The sequence below is a fragment of the Eufriesea mexicana genome, unplaced genomic scaffold (genome assembly GCF_001483705.2).
Source record: "Eufriesea mexicana isolate 0111107269 unplaced genomic scaffold, ASM148370v2 scaffold10819, whole genome shotgun sequence".
Taxonomy (NCBI): domain Eukaryota; kingdom Metazoa; phylum Arthropoda; class Insecta; order Hymenoptera; family Apidae; genus Eufriesea; species Eufriesea mexicana.
The window spans coordinates 178,406-194,567 of NW_016918457.1; the positions used below are offsets into that span (position 1 = coordinate 178,406).

The 16,162-nt window shown below is 34.1% G+C and overlaps 5 protein-coding genes across 7 annotated transcripts in view; 2 read left to right on the plus strand and 3 right to left on the minus strand.

Moving 5' to 3' along the window:
* Nucleotides 1-440: 440 nt before the first annotated feature.
* Nucleotides 441-1,910, minus strand: LOC108553520 (UPF0193 protein EVG1). The gene is made up of 5 exons (XM_017908449.1): nucleotides 1,764-1,910; nucleotides 1,153-1,283; nucleotides 998-1,094; nucleotides 730-873; nucleotides 441-669 (listed from the first exon to the last, which is right to left on the minus strand). The coding sequence occupies exons 1-5, from the start codon at nucleotides 1,858-1,860 to the stop codon at nucleotides 449-451; spliced, it is 690 nt and encodes a 229-aa protein (XP_017763938.1). The 5' UTR covers nucleotides 1,861-1,910; the 3' UTR covers nucleotides 441-448.
* A 1,685-nt stretch (nucleotides 1,911-3,595) lies between these two features.
* LOC108553508 (uncharacterized) lies at nucleotides 3,596-5,724 on the plus strand. Its single transcript, XM_017908436.1, has 5 exons — nucleotides 3,596-3,676; nucleotides 3,762-3,936; nucleotides 4,306-4,391; nucleotides 4,460-4,595; nucleotides 5,342-5,724. The coding sequence occupies exons 1-5, from the start codon at nucleotides 3,596-3,598 to the stop codon at nucleotides 5,530-5,532; spliced, it is 669 nt and encodes a 222-aa protein (XP_017763925.1). The 3' UTR covers nucleotides 5,533-5,724.
* On the minus strand, nucleotides 4,139-9,447 carry LOC108553507 (WD repeat domain phosphoinositide-interacting protein 3). Of its 2 annotated transcripts, XR_001890637.1 has the most exons (8): nucleotides 9,291-9,447; nucleotides 8,369-8,542; nucleotides 8,031-8,288; nucleotides 7,754-7,955; nucleotides 7,462-7,685; nucleotides 7,256-7,380; nucleotides 6,881-7,160; nucleotides 4,139-4,587 (listed from the first exon to the last, which is right to left on the minus strand). XR_001890637.1 is itself a non-coding variant. In XM_017908435.1 (7 exons), the coding sequence occupies exons 1-6, from the start codon at nucleotides 9,355-9,357 to the stop codon at nucleotides 7,274-7,276; spliced, it is 1,032 nt and encodes a 343-aa protein (XP_017763924.1). In that variant the 5' UTR covers nucleotides 9,358-9,447; the 3' UTR covers nucleotides 4,139-4,587; nucleotides 7,256-7,273. The 2 variants fall into 2 exon arrangements, 1 of the variants encoding a protein (XP_017763924.1); XM_017908435.1 differs by lacking the exon at nucleotides 6,881-7,160.
* Nucleotides 9,448-9,748: 301 nt separating this feature from the next.
* Mrm2 (Mitochondrial rRNA methyltransferase 2) lies at nucleotides 9,749-11,576 on the plus strand. The gene has a single exon (XM_017908441.1). The coding sequence runs from the start codon at nucleotides 9,749-9,751 to the stop codon at nucleotides 10,502-10,504; it is 756 nt and encodes a 251-aa protein (XP_017763930.1). The 3' UTR covers nucleotides 10,505-11,576.
* Nucleotides 11,577-11,877: 301 nt separating this feature from the next.
* The window catches only part of LOC108553527 (uncharacterized), a 139,586-nt gene continuing 135,301 nt past the window's right edge, over nucleotides 11,878-16,162 (minus strand). Inside the window, exons 2-3 of one of the 2 annotated variants that reach the window (XR_001890639.1) lie at nucleotides 12,216-15,621; nucleotides 11,878-12,112 (exon numbers count right to left, since the gene is read on the minus strand). Coding sequence is in view for 1 of the 2 variants with exons in the window: in XM_017908465.1 (XP_017763954.1) it covers nucleotides 14,421-15,509 (1,089 nt within the window). In the remaining variant the exon portion in view is untranslated. Of the gene's footprint in view, nucleotides 15,622-16,162 lie in introns of both variants that reach the window. The other variant, XM_017908465.1, reaches the window with a different exon arrangement.

The window sequence follows — 16,162 nt, forward strand, 5'->3', positions numbered from 1 at the left end:
ATATTCTAGAAATATTTAAGTAGGTGAGAATTAAAATAATACTCAAACGTGTAAAATTTGCATACAAATATGTACCATAGTCTACATATAAAATATGCAAAGTATATGTATATATAATTCTACGTGTATAAATGTTTTTGTATATATTTACATATTTCGCAGTCGTTAATACAGTATACGTACATTATACAAGCACTTTTAAATAGTTTTCATTTCTTATCTTAAATATATGCATTCTATTTATATATTTATGTTTATATTAAACTTTCCATACCTTTTGATATGTGCAAACATCAGCTAGAAGTGAATACCAATATTTCAGCCTTTTATGTTATTATTTTATTATATCTACTATATATATTATTTAAAATTATATATAATGTATCGTGTAAATGTGATAAAAAGTATAAATTAATTAAATATAAAAGACTGGAGGTTACAATAATTCTTAATTTTCGTCAAGTTGACCTAATGGAAATGGTTTTGGCAATGGTTTTTCGAGTTTCCGGATATCCTTTCGAATTTCTTTGGATCTCTGTTTATCTACCGATTCGATCAATCGTAACTTATGCGCGACTTCTTGCTGTATTATAGGGCGATATTTCTTATCCATTCCAAGACATTCCATATCGTTTAAAAATTCCATTCGTTCTTTAATTCCTCGTACCACTAAAAAATAAAAAGAGATATAAGAAAAACGTAATACAGTTGTTGGTTTTATTTACTTACGATCATCGATGGAATCATTGGTGTCAGAATTACGTGGTTCTCGTCTCGCTTTATGAAGAATCCTTGGTCCATGAGGAGTTTCAGGCATATCCTTGCCGTATGCCATCATGCATGCTAAATGACGCTTTTGTTTTTCTTTATTACCTAGGAAATGAAAAATAGAAGAATAAACTCGTAATTTCTTTTTTTTATATTATACTTGTTATATTTTATTTATACAAATAAATAGTAAAATTGGCAAGATAAATAAAATGACTTATAATCTTACGCAAAGGAGATGTTCTTCTATACTGCTCCCTCTCATAGGCACCACTTTTAATAATCATATCTTGTGATCGTTTTTTCCAAGCAGTAGGTATCAAAACCTATGCAAACAGATTTTGTATAATTTTCAGCAAATTGTTCCTCTTAACTGGATTTTACCTGATACTGCAAATTATGCTTATTCGATTCTACTTTCGAATTTTCCACAACTGGTAAGGGCTCACCCCGGTTAATCGCTTCCTGAATAGTCTTTCTTTTCATCATACTAACTTTGGATTCCTCCATTAGAACTAAGATCACAGTGTTAAATATTGATTGAAAAATTTAATAACTGTATTTTGTAAAAGAAAAATTAACTTTACACTTTCCTTCAAGTTATACATTATTAAATAAAATTGAATAATTGTATAATATCAAATATAAAAATTATATAATTATATATAACAGATTAGTTATACAATTAGTTATAATTTGTTAATAGATTATTACATTGTACAGTATATTATTATATTAGTTACATAATATTGAATAAAATAAATATATATAATATATAAAATGATATGAACATAATTTTGAATTTAATACATATAATATCAAAATCTATACACATCATATATGCTCTATATGAAGCTGCGTATATAATATAATTTTCTATAAAGACTAGTATATAATCATCTCACGTATCTTGAATTTTGAATTACAAATAAAAACTAAAAATCCATTTGATTAATCATATTGAAACGTATTGAATTTTCGAAAAATTTGCTTACGTTTGATCAAATTTTTTGTTTCCTCGCTATATTTTGCTCTCGGTGGGTGATGAAACGCACCCACCCCCATCTCCACTTTCTGATACTTTCGATCCATTTTGTAGCCTCCTGTAAAGATCGAATATAGAGGCTATCGACGCGTCAGCATAGTTTAATAGCTACGAACGAACTGTCATGATTCGTGCTACGCGAAAAAGACAACCGCGATACAAACAAGCATGTTGAATCCGTGTCACGTTTCTATGGCTACTTTGAAAATGATTCAACCTCGATCGAACCAACTTTCGAACTGCAATTCAAAGTTTCACGAGATTGCCAATAAACGGCTGAAGTGGCACCTGTTCCGCCGTAATGAATGAAGTATCAGCGATTCCTGCGGAAGTAGAACGCTTGTGGATACCTGGTAACAATACGAAACGTCGATGACAATGAAACAAACTGACACGAAAATAACAAGATTTATTTTTAATATCGGTTACCTGTAATGTCCCTCGTGACATGCTAAAGAAATTTACTGCAACAAATATGATAAAATAATATTTTAATTTCGTATTTTACGAAGTATTTTTTCAGGTAATCATTCCTCTTTCTTTATTAATCTAATATATAAGAAATCCATAAGAGCAACATACTATTTTACCATACTATTTCAAAACAAATAATGTGTTTAAAAAAAAAAGAAATAATAAAATATTATTTCTACATGTAAAATATTCTACTATAATATTTTAGAAACAGTAAAACACTAGAAAAATAAAAGAAAAAATAAAGAAGCGCACCTTATCTCATATTTTAAGTAGTAACTAAACAGGTAGTTAAACAGCAAAACATAACCTCATATAAAATGTACAAAATATCAAACACTAACTCTTTAACATATAAAATAAGCAATAAAGAAATATCTATCATACATATACATATCATATCGGTAGCTAAGACTCTCAATTTCATGTCGTTGCATCAATAATAAATACAAATTTTTCCCGTAACACGGATCTAGGAGACAGAAAATTAATAATTTTGCGCAAGTAACAATCAATGATCAATTGGGAACGGATGCACCTTGAAGGATGCGGCAGTAGATCGGCCTGCTGCGCATGTCGTGCAGTCCACCGCTAGGGGTATACGTTCCTACCCCCTCCCCTCCACAGAGACGAGGTAAATTCGCGTTTCGTGCGTCGAACGCGCACAAACAGCTAACTGGGATCCCTTAAATCATTGTTCTCATAATTCGAACTCTCTTACGGGGCCCAGTAACGGGACGAAATATCCTCGTCCCAAGTCCTCCATCCTTCATGTGATATCGTTTCGCCTGACAATCGAATCTTTCGCTTTCATATGAGCGAGAGACAGTGAAAGTTATTGATTTTCATTGTGAACTACGTTTCAGTGATATCCCGTACACTTTTTTCCGGGAGGTGAGTAATGACATCGCGTCGCTCGCTTTCCTTTCGAAAGCGACGAATCTCGTCTGAAGATTCGTCGAGCCTGACTCGATTACAGCTGACACTTCCTGCTCCCGTCTTTTCTCTCACTTTTTCCTTCTTCTCCCTTCGTGTTGTTGTTATCGTTGCGCCACGAACAACGGCGGCAGCAGTGACCTAGAAGGGTCGCACGTTTATCTTTATGTTTGTAATTATTGCAGTGGATTTTGGTATAATGTATGATGACTGTATAGTTAGTATTTTAATTATTGTAGAGCTGAGTCTTGTTAGAATACATTCCGTGTGATGTTTTCGTTCGTTGGATGTTATATTTCTTTTTTCTGTTTTCAGAGATAATAATTGCAAAGAGTATTCGTATTGCTAAAAAGAAAATAAGGAAGATCCAAAATGAAGGTGGGACTCTTAAAGAATTTCTTGCACTATTTCAACTTGAAACAGGGTACAGTATTGATAGCTGTGTTCCAATTGGTAAGTACGATCTATCGTGTAATAATCGCGGTAAGAAATTATAAAATAATTGCGATTAATCTAATTTATTAATTTTTTTTTACAGTTTACATCTGGGTTTAGTATTATATTTGTCGTACTAGCGCTAACACATGCTAAGGGAATTCAAGAAATGGTAGTAAGAGATACAGAAGATGCTCTGGAAAGGGAAGCTCTGGAAGATATATCATCTAATCATTTAAATACTAGAAAAATGGATATGGCGCACCATAATGCAACTGGTGTTTATAATATAATTTTAAAGATATTTCACATTTTATTGTTTTGTAACAAGAGTTTCGTTAACCGCCCTTTTCAATAATTATTTAAAAGGCACACGATCTTCGGGATTTTCATAATTCTTTAATATGTTGTAGAAATCAATATTTCAAACAACTTTTTCCTATATTGTTTACGAATATCTAAATTAGGACCAAGCGGTGGTTATATGTACAGGAAAAAGTAGATCAAAATATTGATCGCTATAATATATCAAAAAATCATAGAAATTCTAAAGAGAGTTTGCTTTCTAAATAATTACCACCATTCCTTGTTTCGTTTATTATCATATTTCTCCACAAAAATTTTGAAGCCCTTTCATATGCTTCTAGAAACAGTTTATTCGATGTACTGTGGACTAGTGATCACAGTGATACATTTTATTTCTACTATTCTACTCTTATACGGTGCGCTCACGGTAATTATAGTTTACGTAGTTATAAGCAGAGGTAATTACGTGATAAAACAAGTTATTTTTTCCAACAGAACAATCGTCACTTTATGGCGCCCTGGATGATGGTCATGATGACGATAATATCGGCGCTGACGATTTCTTTGTTCCTGGTAGAACAAGACTGCCCTTTTATCGCTACCCTTGGTGGCAAGGCTGATATCTGTGAACGTAAGTTGATAAGTATATGAGAAAAACAAAATATAATTCTATAACAGATATCAAATTATTAGGTCATTATATACGAATTGTCGTTTTCATTGAAATAATTTCTTGTAATTAATTAATTATGAATGATGTAGTTAGTAAAAGTAAAATTTTGAAATAATTTCGATATACATAATTCTATATGCTTCATTTAAAAATTATTAAGTTCTAAAGTAAAACATTTTTTTAATGTTTCTTTTCACAATTTTTTTTTTCTGAAATAATTTATACATTAAAATATCATTTGAATAATTAGAAAAATTTGTCGAAATTTTATACTCAGATTCATATGGTTTACTTTTTTTTGGTAGAAAGGTTGAACTTTCATTAAATGATGAATAATTGTAGAGTGGTTCAGCTGTCTTGAATTCTATAAATTAACGTTAACCTATTCTAACATTTACACGGGCTTCTTCAGATGCTGAATGTATATCTTCATTACATTTTTCAAGTTTAAATTGGAATATTTTGATAACTTATAACGTAGAATAATCAAGTTTTGATCATTTTATTATATTGCCTTTTAATATTTATCATGTGTGTATTATAATTAAATTCCTCTCGTTTGATATGATAACCCATTAATTAGGTTTTGAAGAATGACATTTTATGTGCAGCAATCTAATACATTAATGATATATTTACGAATATAAATTTAAAACATTTTTAAATTTTCGCATTTATGTTATCGAAGATCTCTTTTTTCCTAGGTATGATCGCTCTAATTTTCATAATCACTAGTTCTTACGTATGGTTCGTCGTCTACAGCACATACAAGAATTTCGAAACGAAGAAGGGACTGACTCACGTACTTCACGGGGTGAAGAAAAAGCCTGTGGTTCCGGTCGTGCAAAAGTCAAAAGCCGTTCAGGTAGATGCAAATAAACCGTTCGAAGTTTAAAAACGTTATACGAAGGTATAGAAATAGTGACAGAAAGTTGAATTTATTCGTTACAATGAATGTGGAAAAGCGCATTTGGTGGCGAAAGCTCCCATTATCAAGAGATATCCTTCAAATGACAGTGTTTTTTAAACAAATTTTAAAATTATCTTTAGTCAGTCAACAAGTTCTATTGATATTTAATCTTGTTACTTAGAGTTTTATAATTTAACCGAATTTGAACATGTTTCGCCTGTGTTGATGAATGAAAAATGGAACATTAAAATGTCGAATAAAAAATGTGGTTAATTTATGTTCGAAAAACACTGTGCATCTTATTTCTATATATAATACAACAGAGACATTTCATTTTACAAAAGCTCAAAAAATGTTTGCAGTACAAAAAGCTTGCTTCGTATTATTATACGTGTTTCTTATTGTTCATAGGTTATGATTAATGTTTGACAGATTTGCGTTGTTTTCTAACGATCTTTAAAACTCTGAACAACGCACAGAGACTTACAAGTATTCTTAAAGTATGTAAATCTAAACTGCATATCGAAATGCGGCGACGCATATATCGTAATATATATGTATATTTTTCATTTCAATCATTGCTCTGACAAATCGTAAAATTCTTTTAATAACACGAAAAATTTAGTTTAAATGTAGACAACGTGCATTCTCTTTGTGTAAGACTGAATTTTAATTAATAATGTTGTGTAAGATTAATCATCACATTTGCATAACATACGAAAAAAAGAGAAAAAAAAATAAAATACATTGCTTGCAACTGATCATATTGTTTATATTTTATTGTAAACAAATACAATGTTTTATCTCGTAATCATTTTTATTTTATATTCAATCCCAACTTCTTTATGACACTACTACAACATTGATATTTTGTGGTAATATTTCAATAATAACAATTGAATGTAGTTATTCCTTGTGTATATGTATATTATATGTGTATACGTATATACTCTTTGCATATACACATATGTATATACATATTATATGTGTATATGTATATTAAATGTATGAAACCATAAAAATAAAGATTATAAAACTTCATTACGTTATATACGTCCCATTATTTTATTTGGCTATTTATCGAATATAATCGATAATTAGTCAAATCTCATGGTTTTACATTAATCTCTAATATTCATGATACGAAATACGATATACGAAATATATTCGAACATCATATATTTTCTGTAACGTTAAATTAAAAAAGACATTTATAATTTTATAAAATAAATATAAAAAAGTACATGATTTGATCGCTGAGCATAAAGCCACCAAAAACTGCAGGATTAGTTTCAGAATGATAAATTGCTTAATTTAAATGTAAGAAAATTACTTTTTACACCGACACATTAAGCGGAACTCTAAACATCGAATTCCTTTCTCTGCTTATAACATTTAAGAACTTATAGTTCTGTAAGTAGACATCTCAGAAATAGGCCCTCTAGCGTTTCTTAAACCTTTTTTTTGCCATTGATAGTCTGCACAGTCCACATAACACCAACAAATAATAGTACTTTTCATTTGGTCCTCTACCATATAATATGATTTCAAATAACAAACACAATATTCAGTTTCCATATAAACTATTCCATTCCGAACCCACGCAATGAACACTAAAAACATAGTGTTAAAAATATGTACTTTCATTTATTCACTTCACATAAAAAATGAAAGTAATAAAGCATTTAAAATTTTTAAAAATGTTTACCTTCTCTTCGTTTTCCAATCACATTTTATCATCAGTTAATTCAAGGAACTGTGCATAAAACTCTTTCGTACATTCGCCTTTATTATTAAACACAAATTTATAATAACTACCATCTGCACAGATTACTGTAAAGTAAAAGAAGCTACTGTTATTCAAGGTATCATTGCTTATAGTATATGTGTATATTACTATGGTATAATACTGACCTATAATACTATTGTTATCAGTTCCAAATGCACACATGCATTGTGGACCACCTGGAACTTGAAACTTACAAAAGCTCCAGCTTGAACTAAAATATTTTGGCAGAAAAGTAGCAGATGCTAAACTAGATTGACGATTTAATTTCTGATCTTCTACAGCAAAAACATGAACAGTTCCATGATCACTTGCCACACACAACCAAGTGGAATCATGATTAAAATTAATGCTATAATAATATAAATTTGAACAATTAGTAAAATAAATGATTATTTACAATATTTTATTTTTATTTACCAATAAATATTTGCATGATTAGCTCCTCTTCTTAACTCATTAATCATATTTCCAGTCTGGGTTTCAAATACTCTTATTAAGGTTCCCTTTTCTGAAGCTGTAGCTAATCTAGTACCTTGTAAATTTAAAGCTATGCATGACAATGGTGTTTCATGTGCTTCAATATTTAATGACTGCTTTTCTGTATTAGCCAAATCTATTACTGGAAAAATAAAATAAACTTATTTTACAAGATAAAAGAACAAATAATACTAAAATTTTTTACTTCAAATTTTACCTTGGACATGTCCGTTCTTTCTACCAGGAAAAGCAAGCAAAGAGTTGCTACTATTTGGACATAATACACACAGACCTCTGGGATTTGGATTAGTCTCAAATACATGAAGTTGTTGTGGATTTTGCGTAAATGTGTAAACTTTTATAACTCCTTCTAAAATTACTACTACCCTATCTCTTCTCAATTTAACACCCTTTACAGGAGCATTGAACTCTAATGTAATTGCTGATGACTTTTTAAGATCATCCCATATTATAACTAAAAGTGTTACATAAAATAAGTAATAAATAATTCATTCTTTTTATCCTAAGGTAAAGAAAATATATAAAATATTTTACCTTTATTTGTTGGATACATTGGTTTTACTCCACTACCAACTAATGCTAAATAATTAGATTTAAATAGCATTTCCACATAACCAACACCTCCATCACTCAAATGACGTGCCTTTGCCTTTAAAGGATCACAACTGTATATTCTGAAGCCATTTTCCATACCACAAGCGAAATATCCTACAAGTGGAAAGATTACACAAACAATAAAGATATTGCTATCTATTCTTGCATTACATATTTATCTTTTTTCTTTAGAATCATAATATGATATTTGAAATATATATGTTTCTTATTTAATATACATATTAGTGCAGATACACAGAAAAGCATGAAGATAAACCACTACAGTTGTATGATTATCATGGAACTCTTTATGAAATAATATCATATCAGACGATATACATAAAAGAATATAAAAGAAATAAATTAAAGAATTAAATATTCTAATAATTCTAATACTTTAAATAAAATTTGTAAATTGAAGAACAACTTTTACTAAATATGTGTTATAAAAAAAATCAATGTTCATGAATAATATAGTTATACACTATATCAAAAGATAATTCAAATAATACGGTTAAAAGCAAAATATAAATATTTAAAAAAGAAATAGATTATGTGAACTGAACCCAAATAATTTCGTAAAATGAATTTAATGCAAATCTGTTAATAAAGATTTTCTGTAATTTTGGATGAATAAGATTAAAAAATATAAAACAATAATAAATTTTGTAGTTTTCATTATTTGAAGCAACTAATAATTTATGAAAACATATTTTCTCACGTAAATATGATATTAATTATATAAAGAAATAAAGTTGTGATAAAGTTACGTGAGAGACATTAGATGAAAAGGTTAGAAGTAAAAAAATAAATTTGACAGTACATGTCCGGACTGTCAAATGTAGCACACTCGGTCACATACCTTGATTCTGATTGAAACCAGCATAAAGCAAGCCGTTCCCATGAGGATTTCCTGCAGTTAGGTTCATCGTAAATCACTTTTTTAATCGCAACATTCGTTCGAACGATCGTTTAGTCGTGGAATTCTATCACATCTTCGCCGGCAAGCACATGAGATACTTTTCGTAACTACGAAGTTCCGTCACCATTATAGGATTTCTACGCATGCGTATTCAACTGTATTAATCAGCTGATACTAGAATCGAATCGTAGTTACACTATATGTATGTACATACATAAGAGAGGTTGTTTGATTCCATGAAGTATTATGATTTTTGTTATACAGAATTTTATTTATATTAATAGTTTTATGCAATAACGAAATAGTGACAAAATTGTAAAAATAAGAAAACAATAAGTTCGTATATATAAATTTCATACGTACAATTTCTTTTTCTATTACTTTAGTTAGGTTATATTATGAAGAATCTTAGAAATTTTTCGGCAATAAGAAAGTTACATACTTGTATTATATTATTTCGGCAGAAACCAGAAAATTTAAAAGGAAAGAAGCATAGTTCCCAATTATGGATTACAAGACAGATACAAGACCCTTATGTGGAAAGGGCTAAACGAGAAAACTATAGGTGTAGAAGTGCATACAAATTATTAGAAATAAATGAAAGATTTAAAATCTTGCAACCAGGGCATGTTGTAATTGACTGTGGTGCTGCTCCTGGTAGCTGGACTCAAGTTGCAATTAATGTAACAAATGCAAAAGCTAAACAGGATGGTGTTGCTGTTGGAATTGTTTTTGGAATAGACAAGCAACCGATTTATCCGATTGAAGGTGCAACTTTATTGAGTGGTATGGACTTTACTGATGCATCATCTCAAAATAAAATACTAGAACTCTTAAAAAGTCGAAAAGCTAATGTAGTTATGTCAGATATGGCACCAAATGCATCGGGTGTCAGAGCCTTAGATCATGAGAACATAATACGACTTGTGTATAGTGCTTTGAAATTTGCTTTGCAAGTTACTCAAATAGATGGAACATTCCTTTGTAAATTATGGGATGGTGGAAAATCTGAACAATTGGAGAAAGATCTCAATAAATTTTATAAATATGTAAGAAATGTAAAGCCACAAGCAACGAGGGACGAGTCCACAGAGAAGTATTTCTTGGCCATGGGATTTAAAGGGTTAAGAAGTACATCCAGTAATACAACGTAACATGCAGTTTTTTTAACAATTAAGTTATGTACAATAAAAAATGCTTAATGAATAAAATGATTTGTAACATAATCGCTTATCATGCCTGGACAGGTAGTAAATAATAATAAAGCATGATATTTTGGTGCAAGACCAACATCGAGTGATTTTATAAGTTGTTTCGTTTTGCGATCTAACAGCTCTTACACGATACGACACGACAATGTGTAATATACATCGATATATTTAGCTATAAATAATACAATAATATTTTTATACAGTTACAATTAATACACATTAAGACGCTGATGACGCTTCTTAATTATACAATGTATATACAATTTCTCTTAATAAAATTAATATGTACACGAATCAACATTCAAATACATGAGAAAGAGAGATTACACACCACATCGAAGCATACGTAGAGCAGTAAAAAGAATTACTGGCCGCGATGTCAAATTCGTAATTTTCATACGTGATAGTCACACGTAGATAATTTCATTTCGTATAAAATCCAAAGGGCATCGATGGATTCCGAATAATGATAATTTTTTATTCCGTATTGCATGCACTCTACCGCGTATTCTCGTACAAAAAAGTTATCGTACGTGTAAAAAGTGAAAAAGAACTATCGCAACGGTCGTAAAGCTAAACGACATCCGACAAACGACTGATTCTCACTATTCCGAGCACTGTCTTCGGAACGCTGGCTTAGGATAATGATCAAATCGCACACCGAAAACATTCATACTACATAGATACGTGTTTTCGCTATACAATGTAGGTGTAAGCTTCGACTCAATTACACTGGAGAAACATAAAGTGTTGCGATTGTCGTAGGTGTGCGAATAAATATGCGTTGCTTTACACGATGCGATATAGAGTATAAATAAAACATGTATTGCGTACCAAAGAGAGGGTTTAAACTATAATTTAATTTCGATGATTAATTTTAAGTTAACTATATTGCAACAAAAGTCAAATATGCATGATGTATGTGTATACATGATGTTCAGTTCAATACGTGCAATTGTAGTTGCAGTTTAAAAGTTAAAAATTAAATTAAAGAACGGTAACAAATTCAAGATTCATAAACGAAAAACACTTAATAAAATGACATGATAAATAGTATAATCGCTAAATTAAATAATTTCGCAGAAAAGTATCATATTGAAAATGGATACATTTTTGTTATCATTTTTGCACAATTTCTTCTTCATTAATTCCTCTCAAATTTAATATTTAAAAGCAACAATTGCACGCATATGCAACTGAATCAAAAAATGTTAAAAGAAATTCTTCATTAAAATAAAATTGAAGCAACACTTTTCCGTGTCGTGATATCCCTTTCATATGTTTCACAACATCAAATTTCAAGACACGTTGCGCACAATTCTCTCGTTCTTTTTTCTCTTTTAAATTCACATATGAACAGAAGCAGCTTAAAATTCAGGAAAGAAAGTACGACCACAACTGTTTACGTTTCTCCGTACAGGGGCAGACATGACGCACATGATGAAGCTGTATGGACAATACTTGGTCGCTGCCGAGGAGAGCAGCGCGCACCTCTCTCGAGATTTTTCTTCGTGACAGAGGGACACGTGATTTCTCTGTTCTATAAATGTTCTATAAATAAAGCAAATACCGCTAAAATCAGTCTGATTCGATATACCGGGGTCACAAGCATGTTCTCCGTGAGTTCGTGAACCCAGATTCCGTGTATACGTACATCGTACACAGATACTTTCGAAGGTGATCTTCTCGGGGTTCAAGATACGATCGAGGACGTTATCGTAATTCGTAATTCAATATACTATACAGACACAGCTTTTACTCGATTTGGGACGCAGTTTCTCTAAAACCAAGCATTTCACGCAACATTATTATCCTGTATACTTTATCTTTTTCTTACCGTAGAAACGCAAGATCGATCGGTCGATTAATCGCTATTACATATCTTATCATCGCAGTCGTCAAACGGTATCAAGGAAGATGGTTCTTCGATGATCGAGTTAGGCAGTGATCCATGACCCACGAAGTGTACACGATTCTTTCCACTTACGTTTCATGCACGATAAAATAACGATTAAACGCGACCTTGCCATTCGCCTTACCGCTCGTCTCTGTTTTCATAACATCGAGGTTTCGTGTATCGCCGCGTTCTTTGTGGTTATGGCGTGCTATCTTGGGAATGTATTTTCGGTTTTGGTGCCGTGGAATCTTCGATCGTGATGCATCTACTATAAAAATGCTAAAAATAGGGTTGCTTCGAGGGAAATTCGGACGCAAAGTTAGCTAATATTTCGAGTTCGCGTGAATACGGACGAGATTCTCGATTTCGATCCCAGTTCTCGAACGACGACGATGCACACACTAGGTCGACGGAAGCGCCGCCTAGGCCGGATTTTAACACTAAAATCGCGGGATATTCGACGTCCGCGCGTTACTTCGCGAGTTCCTTACCAAATTGAGGTTAAGACATACGTCTAAAAACCGTAACGCCACATCGAGAGTAAGGAAGCTTTCATCGACCTTAAGCCTCTTTTATAAATGTACAAATACAAGCTGATCGTAACTTACTTTTTCGATATACGTAATAAAAACCTTCCATATCACCCTTGCTTTCTAACCCCACGTTAAAGTGACATGACACGTTATCCTAACCTTAATCACGAGTAAGCTTAAGGATACACGTGCCATTGTTATACCATCGATCTTACGAAAGGAGAATCTCTTAATCTGTAACTTAGGCCTATACGAATGTCGTTTCTTGATCGAATACCTCGAAATATCATTGTATCGAGTCCGCGGTACAGGAAATTAAGGGCAACGATACGCGTGGCGGAAATTCGACCAAGATTCGAAGCTTCGGCACTCGAGAGTAGCATGCGGAAGTGAACAGTATACACAGCCGAGACTACAGAGAGAGAATCCGCTATTCCCTGGATGAAGGGCTACGTTCCAGTACGAAGAACACGGTATCCGTCCATCAGAAGCCCTTTCACCGTGGAGTATCTCTCTGTAGACGGGTTTCTCGACGACAACCCCGCGACAGACGATGAGTCAACAGGTGGAGACGATGGCGGCTAGCCAGATAGACTTGGATCTCTCACTGAATGAGCATGTCTCTGACGAGACGTCCTAACCTTCATTTACTCGATGGACCAGGGCTCCCACGGTGAACGGTCATCGATAGTCGTGTTGGGGCATCAGATTCTCACAGATGTCGCTCTGCTGAAAAAGCGATTTCGTGTGACCGTTCACCTTCGTCGCCTAGGCGATCCGATTAAGCTAATCGCGTAGAAAGCAGGGACACGTATCGGTGGATAATCGAGTGTCGCCGAGGCTTTTCACGGCCCTAGTTTGCTGTCGCAGTGGGAACGTCCAGAGACTGTGGAACTGTGCCAAATAAATTAAGAGTCGTGAACTCTTGCCGACTGCCGATGAATCCTGGCCATTTGCATGCCGACCAACGACGCGTTCGTCGCGTAGAACCGATAGGCGGGCCGATTGATCGTATATAACACGCATTTACTGTCGGGTTAACGAGCACACAGAATCGTGCGGAGCGCGTTGCCGATACCCGGTGCATCGCCACGTTGCGTAATGTCGGACTTTGCCGAGCAGCGTCGGACAATTCTTTCTTTTCTTTTCTTGCGTTTAGCGATCGCCTTTAAGAGGGACAGTCTTTGGAGACTATAGCGGACTACGGTTATGATCTACGAAACGAAGAACGATAGCGAGTAAGAGGGAGATGTGCCTGATGAACCGCTACAATTGAACACTCCTCTGCTTTCCAACATTGGCACCAAGTTGTCCCAGATCATCCCGAGGCGATCAGAGACTCGATCAAGATACCAGTCCTGGTATGCTTCCTCCTCGTGAGGAAATCGGGTTAAAGGAAGAGAACAGATCTATCAAACGGAGAACAATACTATAACTGGACGCTCCTCGAAGTACTGTTGGCCATCTCTAGCTCTTCTAGCTCAGGTGTTACCGAAGTGGGCGATATCGTCGTCGACGAGAGGAGGATCAGCATAGGTGACACTTCGGTCGAGTTCGACAGCTGAGACTCGTTACTCCACAAGTCCTCCTCCTCTTCGCTCACGTTCATAGTTCTCTCGTTAGACACGTTGAACGACACGGGCATATCGATGGGGATCTTATAGTCGATCACGCCAGAGAAATTCGTGTCGTTCGTGTCGTCGACGAATTCGGCCACGGGAACCACCGTGTCGAGCGTGGACGTGGTACTCTGGTCATCCTCGTCAGAGGTATCATCGGAGACGATAGTCGTATCGTTCCCATTAAATACATTCGCGTCGTTCTCTTCCTCCTCACTGCTGTTCTTCGTCTGATAGAACGTGACAATAGACTCCAACGGTTGCTCTTCTTCCTCCACGTCTATTTCCTCTCGTGGTGGAACCACGACTGGTACGTTCATCGAGTCTCTGGTCTCTTCGTGGTCCACTTCGGACGACTTGGTGTCCATGTCGGAAAACAGAGGGATGTTCAACTGTAATGGGCCACTGGACTTCTTCTGACTGCTACCAGAGGACGATGCCTCGGAACTGCTGCCTCGGTTTCCGTACCGGTCGTTCAGTCGCTGCAAAAGGAAACCGAGGTGAGCTTCGTGATTGATATTCACGCTTTTCACGCATCTACCCATCGTGTCTGCTCGATAACCGTCCGCGCAAGGCGGCAGTGCTGGTAACGCTGGTGCAATGAACACGCTCTTGGGTGTGATCCGTTTGAGGAAACTGGCGGAGTCCAAGCTGGAGTGGGCTCCCGTTTGAGAGTCCAGGAGAAGCCAAGCCTGCCAGGCTAAGTCGCTAGGCGAGCCAAGGTTCTGCGACCTCGATTCAGCGGAACTTCTCGATAACGTGGGCGACGACGAGGGTGACGAGTCTGTTAGCCTCTTCGTGGACATTGGTTCGCAATACCTAATGAGGCCGGACAAAATGACGATGACGAGCAGCATCCTCCAGCAGGGATGCCTTCGACGCTGGCTTATCACGAGCATGTTCGCTTCAGTCGACGAGCTTTCCTGCCGGATTCGTTCGAGGTATCTTTGGAGATTCTCGTCTGAAACCTGCTCGTCACCTGCCCCTCGTACCTTGACACATCGGAATCGTCTGCAAATAAAAGTACGAGGTTATGCAATAATATAAGAGACGAGAGACTGTAATATACACCGTGTGCGAGTTATCTCTGAACGCGTAGATAATTTTGGAAATGCAGATAATTTGGGAAAATTTTTCAGAGTAAAGTTGTAATACTTTTGTACACCTATGTCTGAGTATTTACCTTTTGAATCCTTTCCTGAAATATTTTTCTATATTATCTATATTTCGAGATATTTGCACGTTCGTAGATAATTTACGCATATTGTACAGTAATATATAATAAGATAATAATTGGTATAAAATAATAAATAATATCGACAATTGAGGAACTTTTTTGAAAGTAGAGTATTTCTCGAGACGATCTTTTTCCAATCATAGCATTTATATAGTCTTATTCTATATTAAAGACGAAGCTTATGCATTAAAGCTTTTATCGATATTGCGATTTTAGAAATTAAAAAACATATAATAAATTACATTTTGATGATAATAAATAATAAATTTATTGATATTATTATTAAATAAATTTTATTTAATTTTAAAATTATAA